The 19,937-nt window shown below is 38.9% G+C and overlaps 2 protein-coding genes and 1 pseudogene across 3 annotated transcripts in view; all 3 read left to right on the top strand.

Annotated features, from left to right (window-relative positions):
- Nucleotides 1-2,363, top strand: part of RNF138 (ring finger protein 138) — a 31,769-nt gene extending 29,406 nt beyond the window's left edge. For both annotated transcript variants that reach the window (XM_032595374.1, XM_030336375.1), the window contains one exon: nucleotides 95-2,363. In XM_032595374.1, coding sequence (XP_032451265.1) covers nucleotides 95-163 — 69 coding nt within the window. In that variant the 3' untranslated portion in view covers nucleotides 164-2,363. The remainder of the gene's footprint in view (nucleotides 1-94) is intronic.
- A 9,452-nt stretch (nucleotides 2,364-11,815) lies between these two features.
- LOC115528024 lies at nucleotides 11,816-16,748 on the top strand (annotated as a pseudogene).
- A 549-nt stretch (nucleotides 16,749-17,297) lies between these two features.
- The window catches only part of MEP1B (meprin A subunit beta), a 52,761-nt gene continuing 50,121 nt past the window's right edge, over nucleotides 17,298-19,937 (top strand). Inside the window, exon 1 of the mRNA XM_032595330.1 lies at nucleotides 17,298-17,306. Within this exon, the coding sequence (XP_032451221.1) occupies nucleotides 17,298-17,306 (9 nt within the window). The remainder of the gene's footprint in view (nucleotides 17,307-19,937) is intronic.

The following is a 19,937-nucleotide window of genomic DNA, read 5'->3' as shown; positions in this document are numbered from 1 at the left end:
ACATAAACCATTTCAAGTATGTGTAATGTATTGGGCAAAGTATTGAGTAGTAAGTATGTTTTTCCTTTTGACATGTTAATGTCATTGTTTTTAGAATCTTCAGCTAGATGAGGAAACCCAATATCAAACTGCTGTTGAGGAATCTTTTCAAGTAAACATCTGAAGGCTGTAGACGTCTCTGCATCTTTGTGCCTGCAAGTGCCATCTTTAAGGGGAAAACTACATGAAGTCACTATTTCAATAACTTGATGTGTGTATTAATAAAAGTAATTCAGTCTTTTGATTTAGTTTTTCAGTTAAAAAAGGTGAACCATCTAAAAGTGAAAGTTAGGACATATTCTTTAAAAATATTGAAAGGATTATATTTCATTAATGGAAAAAAGGGATTCCCTGTTGTACTTAACTTTTTTATATTATACATTCTTGACTTTTTCCTTATGTTGCTTTTGGAATTTGGTGCAGTTCTCCCATTGATGTTCTTGTACACAGGTAACACACAGTAGCACATCCTGAAAGATGTGATTGATATAAACCTACCAAATCTGAGCCAGTTATCAGAGTTGCAGAATGGAGACTTGAAGTGCTAAATGAAACAATCCAAAGGAAACTTTTTTAATACAGATTCTAGCTGAAGAATTCAACTATAAGAAAATTGTATTTATATAATGTTTAGTATTTTTGAAGACTAGTGAGATTTCTTTAATAATTATAACTCTTTAAAAAGTGAAAGTTCATTGTAAAGATATTTCCTTTTTGCTCTAGAAGGAAATATTAAGAGAAAAATTTCTTTGGTGGGCAGTTGGTAATTTCAAATCCTGTTTGTTTGGCTGACTAATTTGTAAACCTAAAGTATATTAAGCTGAAGTACAGCTCTTTGGCCTCAGAGTTTTCAATTGCCAGTATTTCTCTTTAGCTAAGATGAAACTTTTGTTAGAAACTTTCAGTTGGTGATATCATATTCTACGTCTATGAGGTTTGGCTTCATCTCAGTTTAGAAATTCATTCAAAGCTAAAGATGTATATGTATATATGCATATGCTTTTGTATGTATATATACACACATATGCATGCAGTTTGTCAGGTTATCTACAGAATTTCTATTAAGGTTTTTTAAATATACAAGCAATATGGGATTGACGTATTTATCTGATTTGATTAAAATTTTGTATATCACCCAACTTTTAAAAGGTAACAGTCAAATGCTAAGTGGTCTAGTTGGCTACTATTACACCTTAAAATTGAATTTACACACGTACATAATTACCTTGTTTATATGGTGCTCATTTGTTAATCTCAAAGATAATGCATGACTATGAAGTAATGAGATGGATGCTACCAGCTATTCTGTTTCACTACTTTTTAGTCAAAACTGGGTTTGTTCTTCATATTTATTAATGAGAATCATAAAATAACTTGTACTAGAAGGCCTAAACCACAGAATGAAAGATAAAGAGTGTTACTAGTTGACATTCCATACTAACATGCATTGTTTATGCTCTCTTTAAAATAACTAAAAGAACATAAAAGAAAATCTCAGAAGTAGTTTGCTGCTAATATATACATATATTGTATGAAAGGGTATATTTTGGTTTTGTTAAAACCCTTGTTGACTTTTCTACAGTGAACGTTTTTTTTAAACTTGATTTAATAAAAATGTTAATTTTGGAAGTGGAGTTTTGTAAAAACCTTTTTCAGTCAAACAGTAATGAATATGGGTAGTAATAACAATCACCAAAAAAAGCCATACATCTTAATAACATATGCCTTTGTTCTGTCATTCGAAAGAGTGATGTTTACTATGTGCTTGAACATTTTCTCTGCAGTTACAAGAGTGTAATTGGAAGAATAGCTGTTTAATGAACTCTTTTAAAAAGATTTTTGACCATAGGTTTTTCCAGTTTAAAGCAATAACTTTAGTACTTTCTTTCAAAGTTAATACTTCCAGTATATCAAGTTAAACCGTTCTGAGATTTGAGAACTTCTTTAAAGGACAATTGTAATAGAGATCACCTTGATGAAATTGTGTTTTGAAGTTTGTGGATTAGTTAAAATATCAATAATAGTCTTGTGTGTCTTTCCTATAAGCATTTTCAGAAGGAAAATATTGACTGCTATTATCTGGGAACTCCTCAGTATGGAAATGTTTGTTTAAAATCTCACCTTTTGTCAGTGGATTAGAAATAGGGACAGGCTTTACAGATTTACAGCTTAAATTCAAGGAGGGAAACTCTATTGATACTCTGATACCTTAAATTTCACAATACCACTTATATTTCCCTCAGCAAATTACAGTTTATGTTGTTAAACAGAGTCTTATTTGAGATGTATTACTTTATTTTTCAATTAAAAGTGGTTTTCTCCTACTTGTGTGTCTAATTAAAATTTTGTCTAGAGGCAAACATGATAACATTTAATTCTCATAACTCACCCTAGAAGACATGTAGGAGATAACCCACCATTTTGTACTTAAAAAAGTGGCTAGGAGAAGGCTATGCTGATGCAGTATGTTGGATTTAACTTGATAACCCCATTTTACTTCAAATGGTAAGTCAATTTAGAAGGCTATTCTGTCAAGTGTTTATGCAGCAAGATTTCCAAGCCCTGTTAGCAACCAGGCAGAAAGCTAGTTAACTGGTTAATAAACACTTTTATATGGAGAAATTACCCTTAAGTAAGATATCAGGGCTGTAAGAACATATTGCCAAGTACAATGTCAGGTATCTTTTGGGCTGCTTAACAAGTATCAGTTATCTTCATTGAATCTTAACTTTTATAGAAATCCAATAGGGCTGCTACTCAAAGAATAAACCCTTTGAGGAGGTGATGACATTTTAGCCTTTGTAGAAGGTGTGACCCAGAAAACATGTAAATACATGTAGTATAAAACTCATAATAGAAATATGAATAAAGTACTCATTCCATGATACCACTTAGTGTCAATATAATTTTCTATTATGCAATACAATTTTGAAAAAAGGTGTGGAATGGAGAGGAGTTAAGCAATTAGAATACAGGAGCCTCAAGAAAATGGGTATTACCACCTGATTCCCTCCTAATCCAACATCAGTTGTCCAGTCCTGGGGCTGAGAGAAGGGACAGTCACCACACTCACATCCCTGAAATTAAAAAAAAAAAAAAGTGTATTGCATTATGTACGTTAACTTACAAACTTGCATTAAACTATACTATACAGTTTCCTGTATTAATAGGAACCCTGGAGAGTATAGGTGAGGGATCTACCATTACAGAATTCAAGATGATCAGGGAAAGGGAGTGAATGTGGAGGAGACCTAATCAGATGAGTTACAGCCACTCTGTGCAAGGGAAGAAGAAACACCTGAAACGTGAATGAAGACATTTCCTGTCAAATGCAAAACAACGCATGATAATGTGCACAAAGTGAACAATTGCCTGTTGTAATTGGAGCTTAGATCAAGAGAAAACATTACTAGAATCCCAGAAATCCCCTAATTTCTACTTGCAGTCACAACTGGCCACCGCCACTAACTTCTAATACCACAGATTCTGCCTGCTTTTATGCTTTATAGGAAAGGACGCACACAGTAAAAATCTGGCTACTTTTGCTCAACATTGTTTTGAGATTTTTATATGTGGTTTTAATTTAGTCAAAAGCAGCCTACAGTAACTTGTCTTTTGTCCAGAACAAAAAAGCTAAAAAGTAGCTTGAGAAGCTACTTTTTAATATATGTGAATGTTAGATGCATTGCAAGTGGTTCTTTGATGTATGCTGGCACTTGTGGGTGCCAGATCTAGGTAAAAGCTGAAAACTGGCTGGCCTTCCCCTCATGAAGCTGCAGAAAGACAGGTGGACAGTGTAACCAATGACGTTCCACAGCTTTTGCCTGACCTTTCTCATAAGCTATGTGTGGGATGTTCTTTTTCCAGGGCATTTTGTAGGCAGTGGATTCTAATAAGTGTAGGGACTATTTTCCCTGGGAATTGAGTCTAATGCTACCAACAGAGTTACTGTGAATACACAAGAAGAGATACTGAAAGTGTTTAAAACAACCAAGACTAGTTTCTCAGGTTAGCCTGGTTTTGATGATTCTGCAGGCTGATCCATGGTTTTGGACAAATTACTTAGCCTCTCACATTTGTGGGTCTGAGGATTGAGTGAGTTTATACACAAAATTCTTGGAACACAGCCTGTTATCTTACTGTGTATTCAGTACACTTCTACCAATTATGTTTATATCTGTCAGGTTCTCTCAAATCCTAGTAGGAAAGTCTGGGATGATGTTTCTTTCCTTTTAGCATACAGGTTCTAAAAGGTTATGATTAGTCTTTGTTATCTGCAACTTTTGCAGGAATATCTGAGACCTTGTGTTTGTCTCCAAGAAGTACAAATACTCCAGGTAATGAGGACTTCTAAGTAAAAATATCTTTGGGGTGCCTGGGTGGCACCCCAGTTGGTTGGGCATCTGACTCTTGATCTCAGCTCAGGTCAGATCTCAGGGTCGTGAGTTCTGGTCCTGTGTTGGGCTTCACGCTGTACAGAAGCCTACTTTAAAAGGGGGGGGGTGGAGGGGGGGCACGTGGGTGGCTCAGTCAGTGAAGCATCCCACTCTGTTTTGGCTCAGGTCATGATCTGGTTTCGTGTGTTTGAGCCCCACATCAGGCTCTTAGCTGACAGTTCAGAGCCTGCTTGGGATTCTCTCTTTCCCTCTCTCTCCACCCCTCCCCCACTCATGCTGTCTCCGTCTCTCAAATAAAACTTAAAAATATATATTTTTTAAAGTATAATCCTTATAAAGAATAATCAGCTCATAATCCTACTGAGCAATCAGATATATGTCCAGGATTTATTTATTGATGAGAAATTTAACCCCCTACACTCCTCCCCGGTTTTATTGAAATATAGTTGATGTACAGCACTGTGTAAGTTTAAGGTATACAGCAAAATGACCTAGATTGTGAAATGATTACCAGAGTAAGTTTAGTTAACCTCCGTCATCTCCTGTAGATACAAAAAACAGGGTTTTTTTCCCCTCTTGTGATGAGAATGCTTGTGATTTACTCTTCCCACTTTCAAAGATACCATACTACAGTGTTAACTATAGTCCTCATGTGCATTATCGCCCACTTTATTTTTAACATGCCTGGTTCTTAGCCAGCAATTAACTTGAAGAAACCACTGTCTAGGAGAAAACTTACTTTGAAACATTAACAAATCACTTGAATAACATATAAGTTTGGGTTATTCAGTAGTATTGAGAATATTACTTCATCTAACTTTGTTTTTCTGTTTCTAGATACAATTGATATAATACACTTTTGAAGCATTTTTTTTTATGTTTATAAAGTGATTTTAGGTTCATTAGACCAACAATTCTCAACCTTTTTGGTCACAGGACCCCATTACACTCAAATTATTGGTGTAAAAAAATTCTGCCATAATTATGATCCTAAATATAAGAAAACAGTTTTCTTATATTTAGAACAAAATATTCATAGAAAATGTTTTTGTAGAACTGACACACTTCCTACCTGTTATCTATTCCTCCACCTAAGCAAGAGGTTTCCTAACACAAATTTATGTATTTATTAATTTATTCCTTTAAAAAAAAAAGCTTCCAACAAACATCCTACTAAGGTAACATCCTTTTTTTTAAAAAAAAAAATTTTTTTTTCAACGTTTATTTATTTTTGGGACAGAGAGAGACAGAGCATGAACGGGGGAGGGGCAGAGAGAGAAGGAGACACAGAATCGGAAACAGGCTCCAGGCTCTGAGCCGTCAGCCCAGAGCCTGATGCGGGGCTCGAACTCCCGGACCGCGAGATCGTGACCTGGCTGAAGTCGGACGCTTAACCGACTGCGCCACCCAGGCGCCCCTACTAAAGTAACATCCTTAAGCAACTTGGTATGCAGTTTCTTTTAAAAACTTTGTACTTAAAGTCTTGATTATCAATCCACACATGCTTCCACTCTCTACCTGTTTGTTGTGGGGGACTTCATTTCTGTGTCCTAGCTGGAGCTTTTTGAAATTTAGATACCTCAAGAAGGTGCTTTAGGGATTCTGCAGAAAAACAAGTATTGTATACCAGATTAGGGAGATATAAGTTCCCAAGAACTTCCTTTCTTCCTCCCTCCATCCCTTCTTTCCTTCTTTCCTTCCTTCCTTCCTTCCTTTCTTCCTTCCTTCCTCCCTCCCTCCCTCCCTCCCTCCCAACCTCCCTTTTGGAACTTAAGCTATGTCTTTAGTTGGCAACCTGCAGAACTCCAGCAGTTTATGGGGAAGACTAAGCTGAACAGAGATGATGATTTAGCAAAAAGAAAACAGGAATTAAGTCTGTGAAGGTAGTGCTGCGGAGCTGAGTGGAAGAGCACTTTTCTGAGCTACTGAGATTTTCCAGAATGTTTTCAGGCTATGGCATATCACATCCAAGCAATCTCCACAAAACAACTTCATGATTCTATATTTTAGTCTGATCAAAGGTAACAGGATCACCACCTGTGATTATGTGTTTTTGAGATATAATTGACATAACATTAGTTTCAGGTGTAGTAATGAAATATTTGTATATATTGTGAAATGATCACCACAATAAGGCTAGTTAACATCCATCACCACACACAGTTGCCAGTTTTTTTCTTATGATGAGAACTTTTAAGATGAATTCTTTTAACAAAGTTCAAACATACAATACAATATTATTAACTATAGTCACCATACTGTACATTACATCCCCATGAATTACCCGTTTTATTTTTAGCATTTATTTATTTTGAGAGAGAGTGGGGGAGGGGCAGAGGGGGAGAGAGAGAAAATCCCAAGCAGTCTCCACACTGTCAGTGCAGAGCCCAACATGAGGCTCAATCCCATGAACCGTGAGGTCTTGACCTGAGCTGAAATCAGGAGTCAGATGCCTTGCCGACTGAGCCACCCAGGCGCGCCCCGACTTACTCATTTTATAACTGGAAGCTTGTACTATTTGACCACCTTTATCTGTTTTGCCCATCTCCCCCTCTTCTGGCAAACGCCAGTCTGTTCTCAATTTATAAGTTTGGTTTTTGGTTCGTTTGATTGTTTATGTTTATTTTGAGAAAGAAACGGGGAGAGAGGGAAAGAGAGAATCCAAGCAGGCTCCACACTGTCAGCACAGAGCCTGACCCAGGACTGGAACTCACGAACCATGAGACCATGACTTGAGGCAAAATCAACAGTTGGATGCTTAATCAATGAGCCACCCAGGCACCCCTGGCTTTTGTTTAGATTCCACATAGAAGTGAGATTATGTAGCATTTGTCTCTCTCTGACCTATTTCACTTAGCATAATGCCCTCAAGTTCCATCCCTGTTACAAACGGCAAGATTTCCTTCTTTTTTGTGGCTGAATAATTCCTCTGTGTGTGTGTGTGTGTGTGTGTGTGTGAACACTTAAGTTGTCCCATGTCTTGGCTACTATAATAATGTTGCAATGACATGGGAGCGCAGATATATCTTTGAGATCCTGATTTTATTTTCTTTGGATATATACCCAGAAGTGGAGTTGCTGGGTCATATGGCAGTTCTATTTTAATTTTTTGAGGAAACTCCATACTGTTTTTCACAGTGGCTGCTCTGATTTATGTTCCCACCAACAGTGCACAAGAGTTCCCTTTTCTGCACATCTCACCAACACCTACCTGTCTAATTTTTCAAAAATCTTTTAAGTTTATTTTTTTATGTTGAGAGAGAGAGAGAGCATGAGTAAGGTAGGAGCAGATTTGGTATCAAATAAAAGAAATTATCACCAAGACAAATATCAAGGAACTTTCCATTTATGGTTTCTTGCAGGAGACTTATGGTTTCAGGTCTTATGTTCAAGTGCTTTAAATTTTGAGTTAATATTTGTGTATGGTGTAAGATAGTGGTCCGGTTTCCCCAACACCATTTATGTATTTTTTATTTTTTATTTTTAGTGTTTATTTTTTGAGAGAGAGAGACAGAATGTGAGTGGGAGAGGGGCAGAGAGAGGGAGACACAGAATTTGAAGCAAGCTCCAGGCTCTGAGCTTGGTCAGCACAGAGCCTGATGCGAGGCTGGAACTCATGAACCGTGAAATCATGACCTGAGTCGAAGTCAGATGCTCCACCGATTGAGCCATCCAGGCGCCCCTCCCCAGCACCATGTATTGAAGAGCCTGTCCTTTCCCCCACGATATATTCTTGGCTCCTTCGTTGTAAATTAACTGACCATGTATGTGGGTTTGTTTCTGGGCTTTCTATTCTGTTCCATTGTTCTATGTCTCTGTTTCCATGCCAATACTATATTATTCTGATTACTATTGTTTTGTGATATAGTTTGAAATTGGAGTGTGATGCCTCCAGCTTTGTTCTTTCTTAAGATTGTTTTGGCTGTTCAGGTTCTTTTGTGATTCCATGTAGATTTTAGGATTGTTTCTATTTCTGTGAAAAATGCCATTGGAATTTCAATAAGGATAGCATTGAGTATGTAGGTGCCTCTGCTTTTGAATTCATAAAATAAGAAACTCTTGCAATATCAGGAAGATTTTGACTTCATCTCAAGTAAAACTTCATCGTTTTCTTCAGTCATTCCTCATGACCTGGTTTTAGTGTCACTTACCTTTTTGGTCTTCATTAGCTGATCCCAGTTCAGTTTTTTTTTTTTTTTTAATTAAAAAAATTTTTTTTTCAACGTTTATTCATTTTTGGGGCAGAAAGAGACAGAGCATGAACGGGGGAGGGGCAGAGAGAGAGGGAGACACAGAATCGGAAACAGGCTCCAGGCTCCGAGCCATCAGCCCAGAGCCTGACGCGGGGCTCGAACTCACGGAGCGTGAGATCGTGACCTGGCTGAAGTTGGACGCTTAACCGACTGCGCCACCCAGGCGCCCCCCAGTTCAGTTTTTTTAATGCTCTGAATTATTGGCTCCATGACTGGGATACAGTGCTTTAAATTTTTTCTTTTTTCTTTTCTTTTTAAGTTTATTTATTTATTTTGAGAGAGAGAGAGGGAGAGCATGAGCTGGGGAGGGGAACAAGGAGAGGGAGAGAAAGAATCCCAAGCAGGCTCCACACTCAGCAAGGAGCCTGATGTGGGGCTTGATCCCATGACCTTGGAATCATGACCTGAGCAGAAACCAAGAGTTGGCCGCCCAACTGACTGAGCCACCTAGGTGCCCCTTAAGTTTTTTTCTGATCAATGCAGAACGATTTGGTACTGTTGTATGATTATATTAGAAACCATATTTTAATCAGAATTGCTCAATGTATCAACAGTAGCCAAATTGGAAAGAACCCAAATGTCCATCAGCTGATGAAGATGTGGTATATATGTATACATATAGTAGTATTCCATTATATATATATTTATATATATATATACATTCTTTTTCATCACCAAGCAGTATTCCATTTTATATATCTTATTTTATTCATATATATATATATGTATATATATATGTATATATATATATATATATATATATATATATATATATAAAATGGAATACTATATAATGGAATTCTTTTTCATCTCCAAGTAGTATTCCATTTAATTTATTTTATTCATATATATAATGGAATACTACTTGGTGATGAAAAAGAATGAAATCTTGCCATTTGCAACAGCATGGATGGAACTGGAGGGTATTATGCTAAGCAAAATAAGTCAGAGAAAGACAGATATCATATGATTTCACTCATATGTGGAATTTGAGAAACTTAACAGATGATCATAGGGGAAGGATAGGAAAAATAAGATAAAAACAGAGGGGAGGGGCGCCTGGGTAACTCAGTTGGTTAAGTGTTCGACTTCGGCTCGGGTCATGATCTCGCAGTCCGTGGGTTGGGGCACCGTGTCCAGCTCTGTGCTGACAGCTCAGAACTTGGAATCTGCTTGGGATTCTGTGTCTCCCCCTCTCTCTGCCCCTCCCTGTTCTCTCTCTCTCTCTCTCTCTCTCTCTCTCAAAAATAATAAAACCAGAGTGGGGGGTGAACCATAAGATCTCTCTCTGTCTCTCTCCTCAAAAACAAATGAATGTCAAAAAAAAAAAACAAAACCCAGAGAGTGGGGCAAACCATAAGAGACTCTTAAATACAGAGAACAAACTGAGGGTTGATGGGGGTGGGGAAAATGGGTGATGAGCATTAAGGAGGGCAATTGTTGGGATGAGAACTGGGTGTTATATGTAAGTGATGAATCTCTGGAATCTACTCCTGAAGCCAAGACTACACTGTATGTTAGCCAACTTAAGAATAAATTAAAGAAAACCAAATTGCTCAGGTATACGAACATTGATAGCAATTTATATCAGTTACAACCTGTAAAATGTTTTTCATAATTTAGGACCTTCCATTTATGACTAGTGAATTTTCTTTTTCAGTTTTGGCTCCTTGTTGCTGCATACATGTTTTGAATTTTAATTTTGGTATTCAACATATTAGCTATCACTCCAAGATGTATTTGCAAATTGGATAAATGAGGCCTTGACCTTGTTGCACAGGACGAAACCAGCCCAGGAGCAAACCATTAAAGACGGCTTTAGTCAGGTTTCATCCATTAATAATAGAGTATGGTTATCAAACCGCTTATGAATAAATTTAAACCCTCTAGTCTCCAGCTCTTGCACATTGTTCACAAGCCTAACAGTTCTCAATCTACTGGTCCAGTAAATGTGTTCAAAAAAGAAACGTATTCAGTTCAATTTGTCTTAGTGACTATACAGTGGGTCCTTTATTTTACTATTTTCTAATTGCTTACAAGCCAGTTACTCTAGAATTTTGCCAAGCAACATAATTCTCACTGGTAATTTCCAGAGAACTCTGCCTCTGTCTTTGGAAAGTTGGTTCTATTAAGAATTCTTAAAGGTGTCTGCATGTGGGATGTTGTATGCTCTTCATTAGTGATAGGTGTATGATTTCAATAGAGCTGGAGGTTTTTATTTCTTCCGTTTGTTATATTCTTGAATATTAGGGAGGACATTCTGGTTCTGAAGAAGTATTTCTTGCACAAAATTCAGCAGTTTGATCCAGATAAGGTTTCTTAGGTACTGAGTGGTTGGTGCTTATTGAGGGCCTATGATATCATGAGTACAACACTTTTCAGTGCAAGCATGTCTAAACAGAAGTGAAGTTCAATGTCAGGCTTATTCCTTTCAGATTTCTGATAAATGACCCTGCAGCTTATTATGTGATGTAGCCAAATATGATGTTAAGGAGGTAAGTTGATCTGAGGTTAATGAAAGCTAGAATACAGGAAAGGTTATATTTATTTCATAACAGTTTGAGTTGGGTTTAAGACATCACATTATTTAATCCAGGGATGGAAATGTACACATGAAATCAAGGCCTGTCCTTTTGTTATTCTAAACCTGGGACTTACTGGGGGCACCTGGTTGCCTCAGTTGTTGGAGCACGTGACCTTTGATCTTGGGGTCGTGAGTTCAAACCCCACGCTGGGCATGGGGCGCCTAGGTGGCTCAGTCGGTTAAGTGTCTGGCAGGTCATGATCTCACGGTTTGTGAGTTCGAGCCCCTAGGCTCTCTGCTCTCAGCACAGAGCTCCCTTCGGATCTCCTGCCTCCCTCTCTCTCTGCTCCTCCCCCACTCACACTCTCTCTCTCTCAAAAATAAAATAAAAACATTAAAATAAATTTAAGCCCCATGGGTTGGGCATAGAGATCACTTAAAAACAAGAAAATAAAAGAAACCTGGGACTTACAGGCTTGTCTCTTGTCTTGCCCTTATCATTGCTCAAGGATTATTTGTGGTAGTTCCTTGATAACATCACAAATTTAAAAGTGATTATTGTCATGATCATCATAGATTGATATTCAACCCACCTTGGGAACATGACAGGGCTGGGCCCCCGGCGTTGTCTGTCTTGGGTTATCTGTGGACCCAGGTCCAAAAATCAAAATCTTGAGGTGAAGCCAGAGGTCAGTTCATGTATGACCAGTTCAAAAGCACTGAGCCAAGAGGGAAGAGATGAACTGCAGTGCTGTGGTTCGGCGATGGACATGTTAGTCCCGGAAGCAGACCCAGAGCAAGAAAAGAAGGAATGAGGTCTGAGCACGCGGTGCTGTGGGGTTGGCTCAGGTGAACCTTAGCAGAAGTGGATTCTCAGAGCACGGGCATCCCTTTCATTGTTTTCATGCCACCTTATGATTGGATATGAAGCTTTCACATGGGAGGCTCTCAGCCAACAGCTGTCCTTGTCACCATTGTCATGGGGTTGTCCCTCTTATACTGAGACTCGGTTATCTGGAACTAGAGATATGAATACACATGAAATATTATTTACTTGTATTCATGTATCTTGAGCTTCAATTTCTCTAGTAACTAAGTGTATATTAAGTATTATTTTCCTTAGTAGAAAAGATGGAAGTCAGGGTTTATATCCTGAGAATCTTAATTCTGAAAAGTCCCTTATTTCCTAGATGGCGGTCTCAGAGCTAGTTAGTACTTGTTTTATTTTACTGTGTTGAAATACTGCTTTCTCTTGGCCTATGTGACACTCAACTCTCCTTGGTTTTCCTTAGATTCCCCTCCTACTCCTTCCCTGCTGCCTCACCGTCTTTGACCAGGCACTTACTTACATGCTAGAGTTCTGGAATGCTCAGTCCTTTCCCCTCCTCTTTTCTCGCTGCATTCTTTGTCCCTAATCAGAGATCTTATGTTTGCACATCAGTGATCATATTTGTGCAGGTTTCAGTTACCGTCTTTATGTTAACCGATCTCAAATTTTCCTCTGTGCCTCTCCTCTGAGCACCGGCCCTGTATGTCTATTTGCTTAGCATCTCTGATTGTCTTGCAGGCACCTTAAGTTCACGATAGCTATCTTCTCCTCACACCGAGATTTCTGTGTTCCAGAACTCAGAATCATAGTACCTTCTAGCACTTGCCTAAGCCGAAAAAGCCTGGGAGCCATCCTTGGAACTTGTCTTTTCCTCACCTCACATATCAATTCATTATCAAATGCTGTTATTTTATCTCCTAAATAGTTCTTTGCTTTTCTTCCTGTCTACTCTCCTCCCACTACCCAAAGACATCATCCCTACTTGTGGACCGCGATCAGTCTTCCTGAATCTGCTTTTGCTCCCCTTAGTATACATATCCTCCAGGTGGTCATCATTTGCTGGTTAAAATCATCCAGTGTTCTCACGAGAAAAAGAAAAAAAGTTCTTAACGTGGCTACAGACTTCCCCGGTTTGCTTTTTCTTTAACCTTCCCAGCCTCATCTAACACCACCCTCCTTACTAGAGACCAGGGTGGGATAGCCACAGATTCCCATCCCCTGAAGTTGCCACATGCATCCCCAACACAGTCTTCACACATGCTGTTTCCTCAACATAGGACACCTCCCCCCTCATGCCCTTCCCCGGCTAGCTACATACGATCTAATCATTGGAAAGCTCACTTCTCACCTTATTTGTTCACGGGCGTCCTGACGTCCCTATGCTCTCAGAGCACTCACGTCCCACCTCCCCGACAGCTGTTTTCTGTGCTTCCCAATTAAACTAAGTACTTACACTTGAGTCCTTGGATCAGCGTCTACTTCTTATGAACCTCAAACCAAGATATGCAATAAATCTCACAGTGTGTCTCAGAGTGTGGTGCCTGGCCTCACGGTCTCAACATTATCTGGAAATCTGTTAGAAAAGCAAATTCTTTTTTGGAATACAAATTTTTTAAAGTTAATTTATTTATTTTGAGAGAGAGAGAGATAGCGTGAGTAGGGGAGGGACAGAGAGAGAGAATCCCAAGCAAGCTCCACGCCGTCAACACAGAACCCAATGCAGGGCGCTTGAACCCACGAACCATGAGATCATGACCTGAGCTGAAACCAAGAGTCAGATGCTTAACCAACTGAGCCACCCAGGCTCCCTAGAAAAGCAAAGTTTTAACCCAGACTTCTGATATAGTAGCTCTGAAGTTGGGGTTAGCAATCTGTGTCTTAACAAAGCCTTGAGGTGATTCCCACGCACCTCGAAGTATAGAACCACTGGAGTAAGTGATACTTTGTGTCCCAAACAGAAAACCCATCTCTTTCCCCCTTGTTCCAAATATATCTCTAAAAAGTTAAAAAAAAAAAAAAAGGGGGGGGGGTGGTGCCTGGGTGGCTCAGTCAGTTAAACATCTGACTCCTGATTTTAGCTCAGATCGTGATCTCATGGTTTCAGAGTTCAAGCCTGGCGTTGGGCTCCATGCACTGACCCTGTGGAGTCAGTGCTTGGGATTCTCTCTCTCTCCCTCTCTTGTCCCTCCCCCACTAGCACTCTTTCTGTCTCTCTCAAAATAAATAAATAACTTTAAAAAAATAAAAATAAAAAGTTAAAAAATATAATATTCAGAATTTTTAAAAGAATCTTAGCTATTTGGGGGCACTAACCATTTTGAAAGGATTCTTAAGAGTTTTAGACCATCACTGCTTTTTATTCTTCTATACATTCCATATACAAGACTGATCCCATTAAAAAAAATTGATGTTATTCAGACATGCAGTTACTTTGATTTCTTTAACTATTTCCCACTTTCCTTTCTTACTGAGATCGGTTTATGATAACGTTATTAAAATTTCCTTTCTAATACCTTTTTTGTTTTTAATGTCTTTGGTCTGGGGATCATGCTACCTTTATCTGAACTCTTGAAATCTGATTCTGTCCCCCACTAATTCATGAGTAATTTTCCTTTAAAGATTTTTTTCCCAATCTATTAACACATTCCATTCAAAGTTCTTTTCAGTTGTACCTTGATAATTTGACAATCTGCCTTTTTTTAGGAGATATTTATTCCCAACAATGTTACATATTTTCACTGTCTTCCAATATTGAATCTCTAACTGAATCTCTTTCATATCTTGTGCTTCTGTAATGAAGCCAGACACTTGCCAGTTTAGCTTCTCTGGTCCAAATATTAGTGGAGTTTTGAACCCAGGAAGATTAATTTCATCAACTGTCTTCCACTATAAAAACGGTGGCAGACAGTTTTCTTGTCCATAGGAATGTAAGAACATAAGGAGAAATATTTGATAATCTTAGAATTTGTTATTTTTGAAAACTATAAATTGTGTGTACTGTTTTGTTCTTTTGTTCTTTGGTATTTACCAATTTCTGCACACTATGAAAATAATAAATTCCTTAGCATGGAAATCAATGCAATTTTCCACTAGTCTCCATTACACAATCTACAATCTGGTTTAAGTTAACTGTTTGAAATTCTCCCCAAATACTCTTCACTTAGTCTCTTTTCTTTTTTCTTTATAGTACCTCTCCTTTAAGTTTTTTTTTTTTTACATTTATTTATTTTTGAGAGACAAAGAGAGAGCGCAAGTGAAGGAGGGGCAGAGACAGAAGGAGACACAGAATCTGAAGCAGGCTCCAAGCTCTGAGCAAGCTGTCAGCACAGAGCCCGAGGCGGGGCTTGAACCCATGAACCATGAGATCATGACCTGAGCCGAAGTTGGATGCTCAACTGACTGAGCCACCCAAGTGCCCCCTATAGTATCTCTCCTTTAAATTCTTTTCCCATACCTCATTTCAAAATTTGATTCATTCATAGCTCAACAATATAAATTAAATGACTAACCTAGATATGTTCTAGTGCTTACGATGTATCAATGAAAAAAACAAAAATCTCTGCCTTCATGAACCTTATATTCTGCTTGATCTTTAGGCAGAATTTATTACTCAATAGCAATTTATTTATACCTCTAATAGAACATTACAATTAATTTGTATTAAGTCTCTTTCCCAACTAGACCAGTTGTTTTCAACACTGCCTGCTCACTAGGACCACCTGGGACCTTTGGAAAAACAAGCATACTCAGATTCCATCTCCAGAGGTTTTTATTTATTTGGTTTGGCGGGGGGGGGGGGGGGGGGGGGGGGGAGCGGGGGGAGGCCCACATGATTCTAATATACAGCCGGGGGTTGAGAACTAACCACTGCACCAGAATAGACTATGAAGTTTTTGAGGGTATGATAATGTTGCTCATTTGGTATTGCCCAACCTAACACACAGTGGGCAATCAACACGTGTTTGTTGAACTGTTTTGTGGCAGTAAGGAGAAATGGCACCGCTCTCCCTTCACTGAGGGACTACGATGTTGAGATAATAGTCTCTAAGGGGACTTGAAGGAATTGGATTCATTTTAGGTAATGATTACGATGCATAATCAATAAAAATTAACAGGCAATATCCAGCTCTTCCTGTAAGTGGCCTGAGGTCATCTCTGGAAATGGTTTGCTATTCACTTGACCAGAAGACCCTGCAAAATGATTCAAATCAAGAGGTTCAAGTCTTCGTGTTCACCTTGAGAACACACATGAAGCTGCCCAAGCCATCAAGGGTATGCATATCTGAAAAGCCACCAAGTACCCAAGGATGTCACTTTACAGAAGCACTGTGTGCCATTCCATCACTACAACGGTAGAGTTGGTGGTACATGTGCCCAGGCAAACAGTGGGGCTGGACACAGGGTTGGTGGCCCAAAAAGAGTGCAGAATTTTTACTGCAGGTGCTTAAAAATGCAGAGAGTAATGCTGAACTTAAGGGTTTAGATGTAGATTCTGTGGTCATTGAGCACATCCAGGTGACAAAGCCCCTACGATGAGACGTAGAACTTACAGGGCTGGCTCCTGGTCAGATTAACCCTACATGAGCTCTCCGTGCCACAGTGAGATGATGCTTGCTGAAGAAGGGCAGATTGTTCCTAAACCAGAAGAAGAAGTTGCACAAAAGAAAAAGATATCCCAGTGGCGCACGGGTGGTTCAGTCAGTTAAATGTTCGACTCAATTTCAGCTCAGGTCATGATCTCACAGTTTGTGGGTTTGAGCCCAGCATTGGGCTCTGCAGTGATGTGGAACCTGCTTGGGATTCTCTCTTCCTCTCTCTCTGCCCCATACCCCACTCGTGCTTGCTCTCTCTCTCTTTCTCACAGAATAAATAAACTTAAAAAAAATTTTTTTGAAAACCTGTTATAAAAAAAAAAAAAGATACCCAGAAGAAACTGCCTGTCCCCAACTCGTGCACACACACACTCTCTCAAAATAAATAAACATTAAAATAAAATAAAGATTACATGGCAACTGGGGATAGAGGAGAACTCTAATTATGTGTAGACTCCAAAAAAAATGTGCAACCTTGCCATGATTTTAAGCTTTGGGGACAGTTATCCTGAAGGATATAAAGTGTTGTGATACATTTTCATGATTCTGTGACAGGAAAACTGGCAGCTCTGGGGGAAGGAAGCACGCATTTCTACTTTTTATCTGTCACCTAAGTAACGTCTTGTTCCTAAATACCAGGTGGAGTTAGCTGTAGCGACGAACATGCAGAAGGTAAGAGGAATGGCGTCTAATTAAGGGTGTAGGCAAGCGGCACACTGAACAGGCCGGCTAAAGCACATCCACTTAATAGCCACAAGGTGGCAGCCTAGAACTAGGACATGACGGCTGAAAGGTTCGAAGACCGAACACCTTGAACACTTTCCAGAGCGGAGAATGGAGAGCAGGTCTATTGAGGCAATCCAAAAGGAAAAGAAAGAAAGAGATTGTAGTACTTACAGCATTCATCTTTAGAATTTTGTGTCCCCTGGAATAAAAGCCAGACACACACACACACACACACACACACACGGCAAAATCTCATCGAATGCACGCTTAACTTGCCTCGCTCGCTGAGATTCTTTTATTTATTTATTTTATTATTATTTTTAAGTTTACATCCAAGTTAGCTAGCATATAGTGCAACAATGACTTCAGGAGTAGATTCCTTAATGCCCCTTACTCATTTAGCCCATCTCGCCTCCCGCACCCCCTCCAGTAACCCTCTGTTTGTTCTCCATATTTAAGAGTCTCTTATCCCCCTCCCTGTTTTATATTATTTTTGCTTCTCTTCCCTTGTGTTATGTTCTGTGTCTTAAAGTCCTCATATGAGTGATAACTTGCCTCACTCTCAAGAAGCCCTACATGAGTTTGAGATGTTTCATGCATGAGTTGGCTGTTTCCTCACGTGTTTTCTCAGGTGGACGTCACTTCCTTTGTACCATTTAGGGTATGATTTTTCAAGACTATTTAAGGACTTCCTGAGAGAAGTTGTGCTTTTATTTGATTTTCACCTAACATATTTACTTTTTTTTTTTTTTTTTTTTTTTAGTTTGAGAGAGAGAGAGCATGAGAGGGGGAGAGGGGCAGAGAGAGAGAGAGGGAGAGAGACAGATTGAGAATCTTAAGCAGGGTCTAGATCCCACAACCCTGGGATCATGACCTGAGCCAAAATCGAGTCGGATGCTCAACTGACTGAGCCACCCAAGCACCCCTAACGTATTTACTTTTGAGCTTAACCCTCTTATAATATGTTACTCTACTCTGCTTATGAAAATATACTTTTACAAATGTGTATGTAGATTATACATAAATATATCTTATGTGTTATAAATATATCTAACATATAATGATAAATTGGGAAACCAATGTTTTCCATCATTCCTTGCATGCAGTAGGTGCTCAATGTGTGTTTACTGAACTGGAGGGGAACAGAGGTAAAGTGTCTAAGAAAAGGAAGGTACAGACTTAGCAGCAGAGCAAAAATTCAACACAACGTAGAAGTCATCGAATGTCATAGAGCAGAGGCCACGGTACAGAGGGTCATACACTACTCAACATAGTGTAGACAGGTAAACAAGCAACAGGGGAAAAAGAGAATTCCCACTTCTCTGCCTCTTCTCAGAGCAAAACTACCACATCCAGGAGGCCGAGAGACTCAGGGTCTCTTCCTCTGGTTGGATTCAAACTGTCACCATGTCTACATGTCTTTCTAGTGATTTGAACACCAGTTCTTCTAAGATGAATATGAAACTTTAGTAAAAATAAGAATACCATGAAGCTGATTACCGGAAGGCAAAGTTTTGAGGGTAAGCATGCAGTTTGAACTCATATGTCCAGTACTGTGCACAGAGTAAGTACTTAATAAAGACTGATTACAAACCCAACCCTTCCAAAGAGAAGTTCAGGAGATAAGCACTGAACCACATGAATGTAGGGAATTACTGGAGGACTGAAAAGGAAATGTTATTTATGGTAAACCATTTATATACTCCTTCAAACATAGCTTTTGTTAAGTATCCAACAAATCACAATCACATTTGAGCAAAGTCGCCTTTCCCCAGACACACACTAGGCTAAAAGCAATGTCTATAGAGAGGGTAAAGGTTACCATATCACCCTGCCTTCAAGGAACTTGTAACTTAGTGGGAGAGGATGATGTGTCCATAAAAAAAAAAAAAAAAAAAAAAAAAAAAATTCAATGATGTATGGCAAAAATAAATGCTGTAGAATCCGAGAGGAGGGAGAGGTCATTTTTTTTTTTTTTTTTTTGACGTTGAAGCATTCATAGAGGAGACTGCCATTGACCTGGACTTTGGAACATGAATCAGACATAGATAATACCAGGAGGGGGAACATGGTTAGAGCAGAGGGCCAGGGAACAGGCTCGGGAAGGTGTACTTAGGAGGGTGAGGAGACGAGAGTCACAGAACAGAAGTTCGTGGAGGGTGTGGCACGAGATAAGACAGAGATACATATGGGGCAGAGCTGAGGCTTCCTGGGGGCCAAGCTCACGAAGTCTGTTCTTTATCCTAGAGGCAATGAAGGTCTTTGAAGAGGGTAGTGAGCCGGTGGAGGCTGAACTCTTGAAAGATTATGCGGTGTATGTTGATTTGGGAATGATGAGAGATTTAGATGGTATTTTATTTTGTTTTTTAAAAATTATCCAAACACCATAAAATACAATCTGTAGCTGCCATGTGTATGTAAATGTTCAAACGTATTATAGTCAATAGATTTATTACACAATTATAACTAAGTCACAAAATAAATAGGAGAATCATATGTTATTTTAAATACAGTATTTTAAAATTCAGATGTTACTGGGGAGTGGATGATGAATGAGAGGAACAATGGCTATGACTT

This window comes from Lynx canadensis, chromosome D3 (assembly GCF_007474595.2).
Source record: "Lynx canadensis isolate LIC74 chromosome D3, mLynCan4.pri.v2, whole genome shotgun sequence".
NCBI lineage: Eukaryota > Metazoa > Chordata > Mammalia > Carnivora > Felidae > Lynx > Lynx canadensis.
This window is presented reverse-complemented; position numbering and strand designations above follow the sequence as displayed.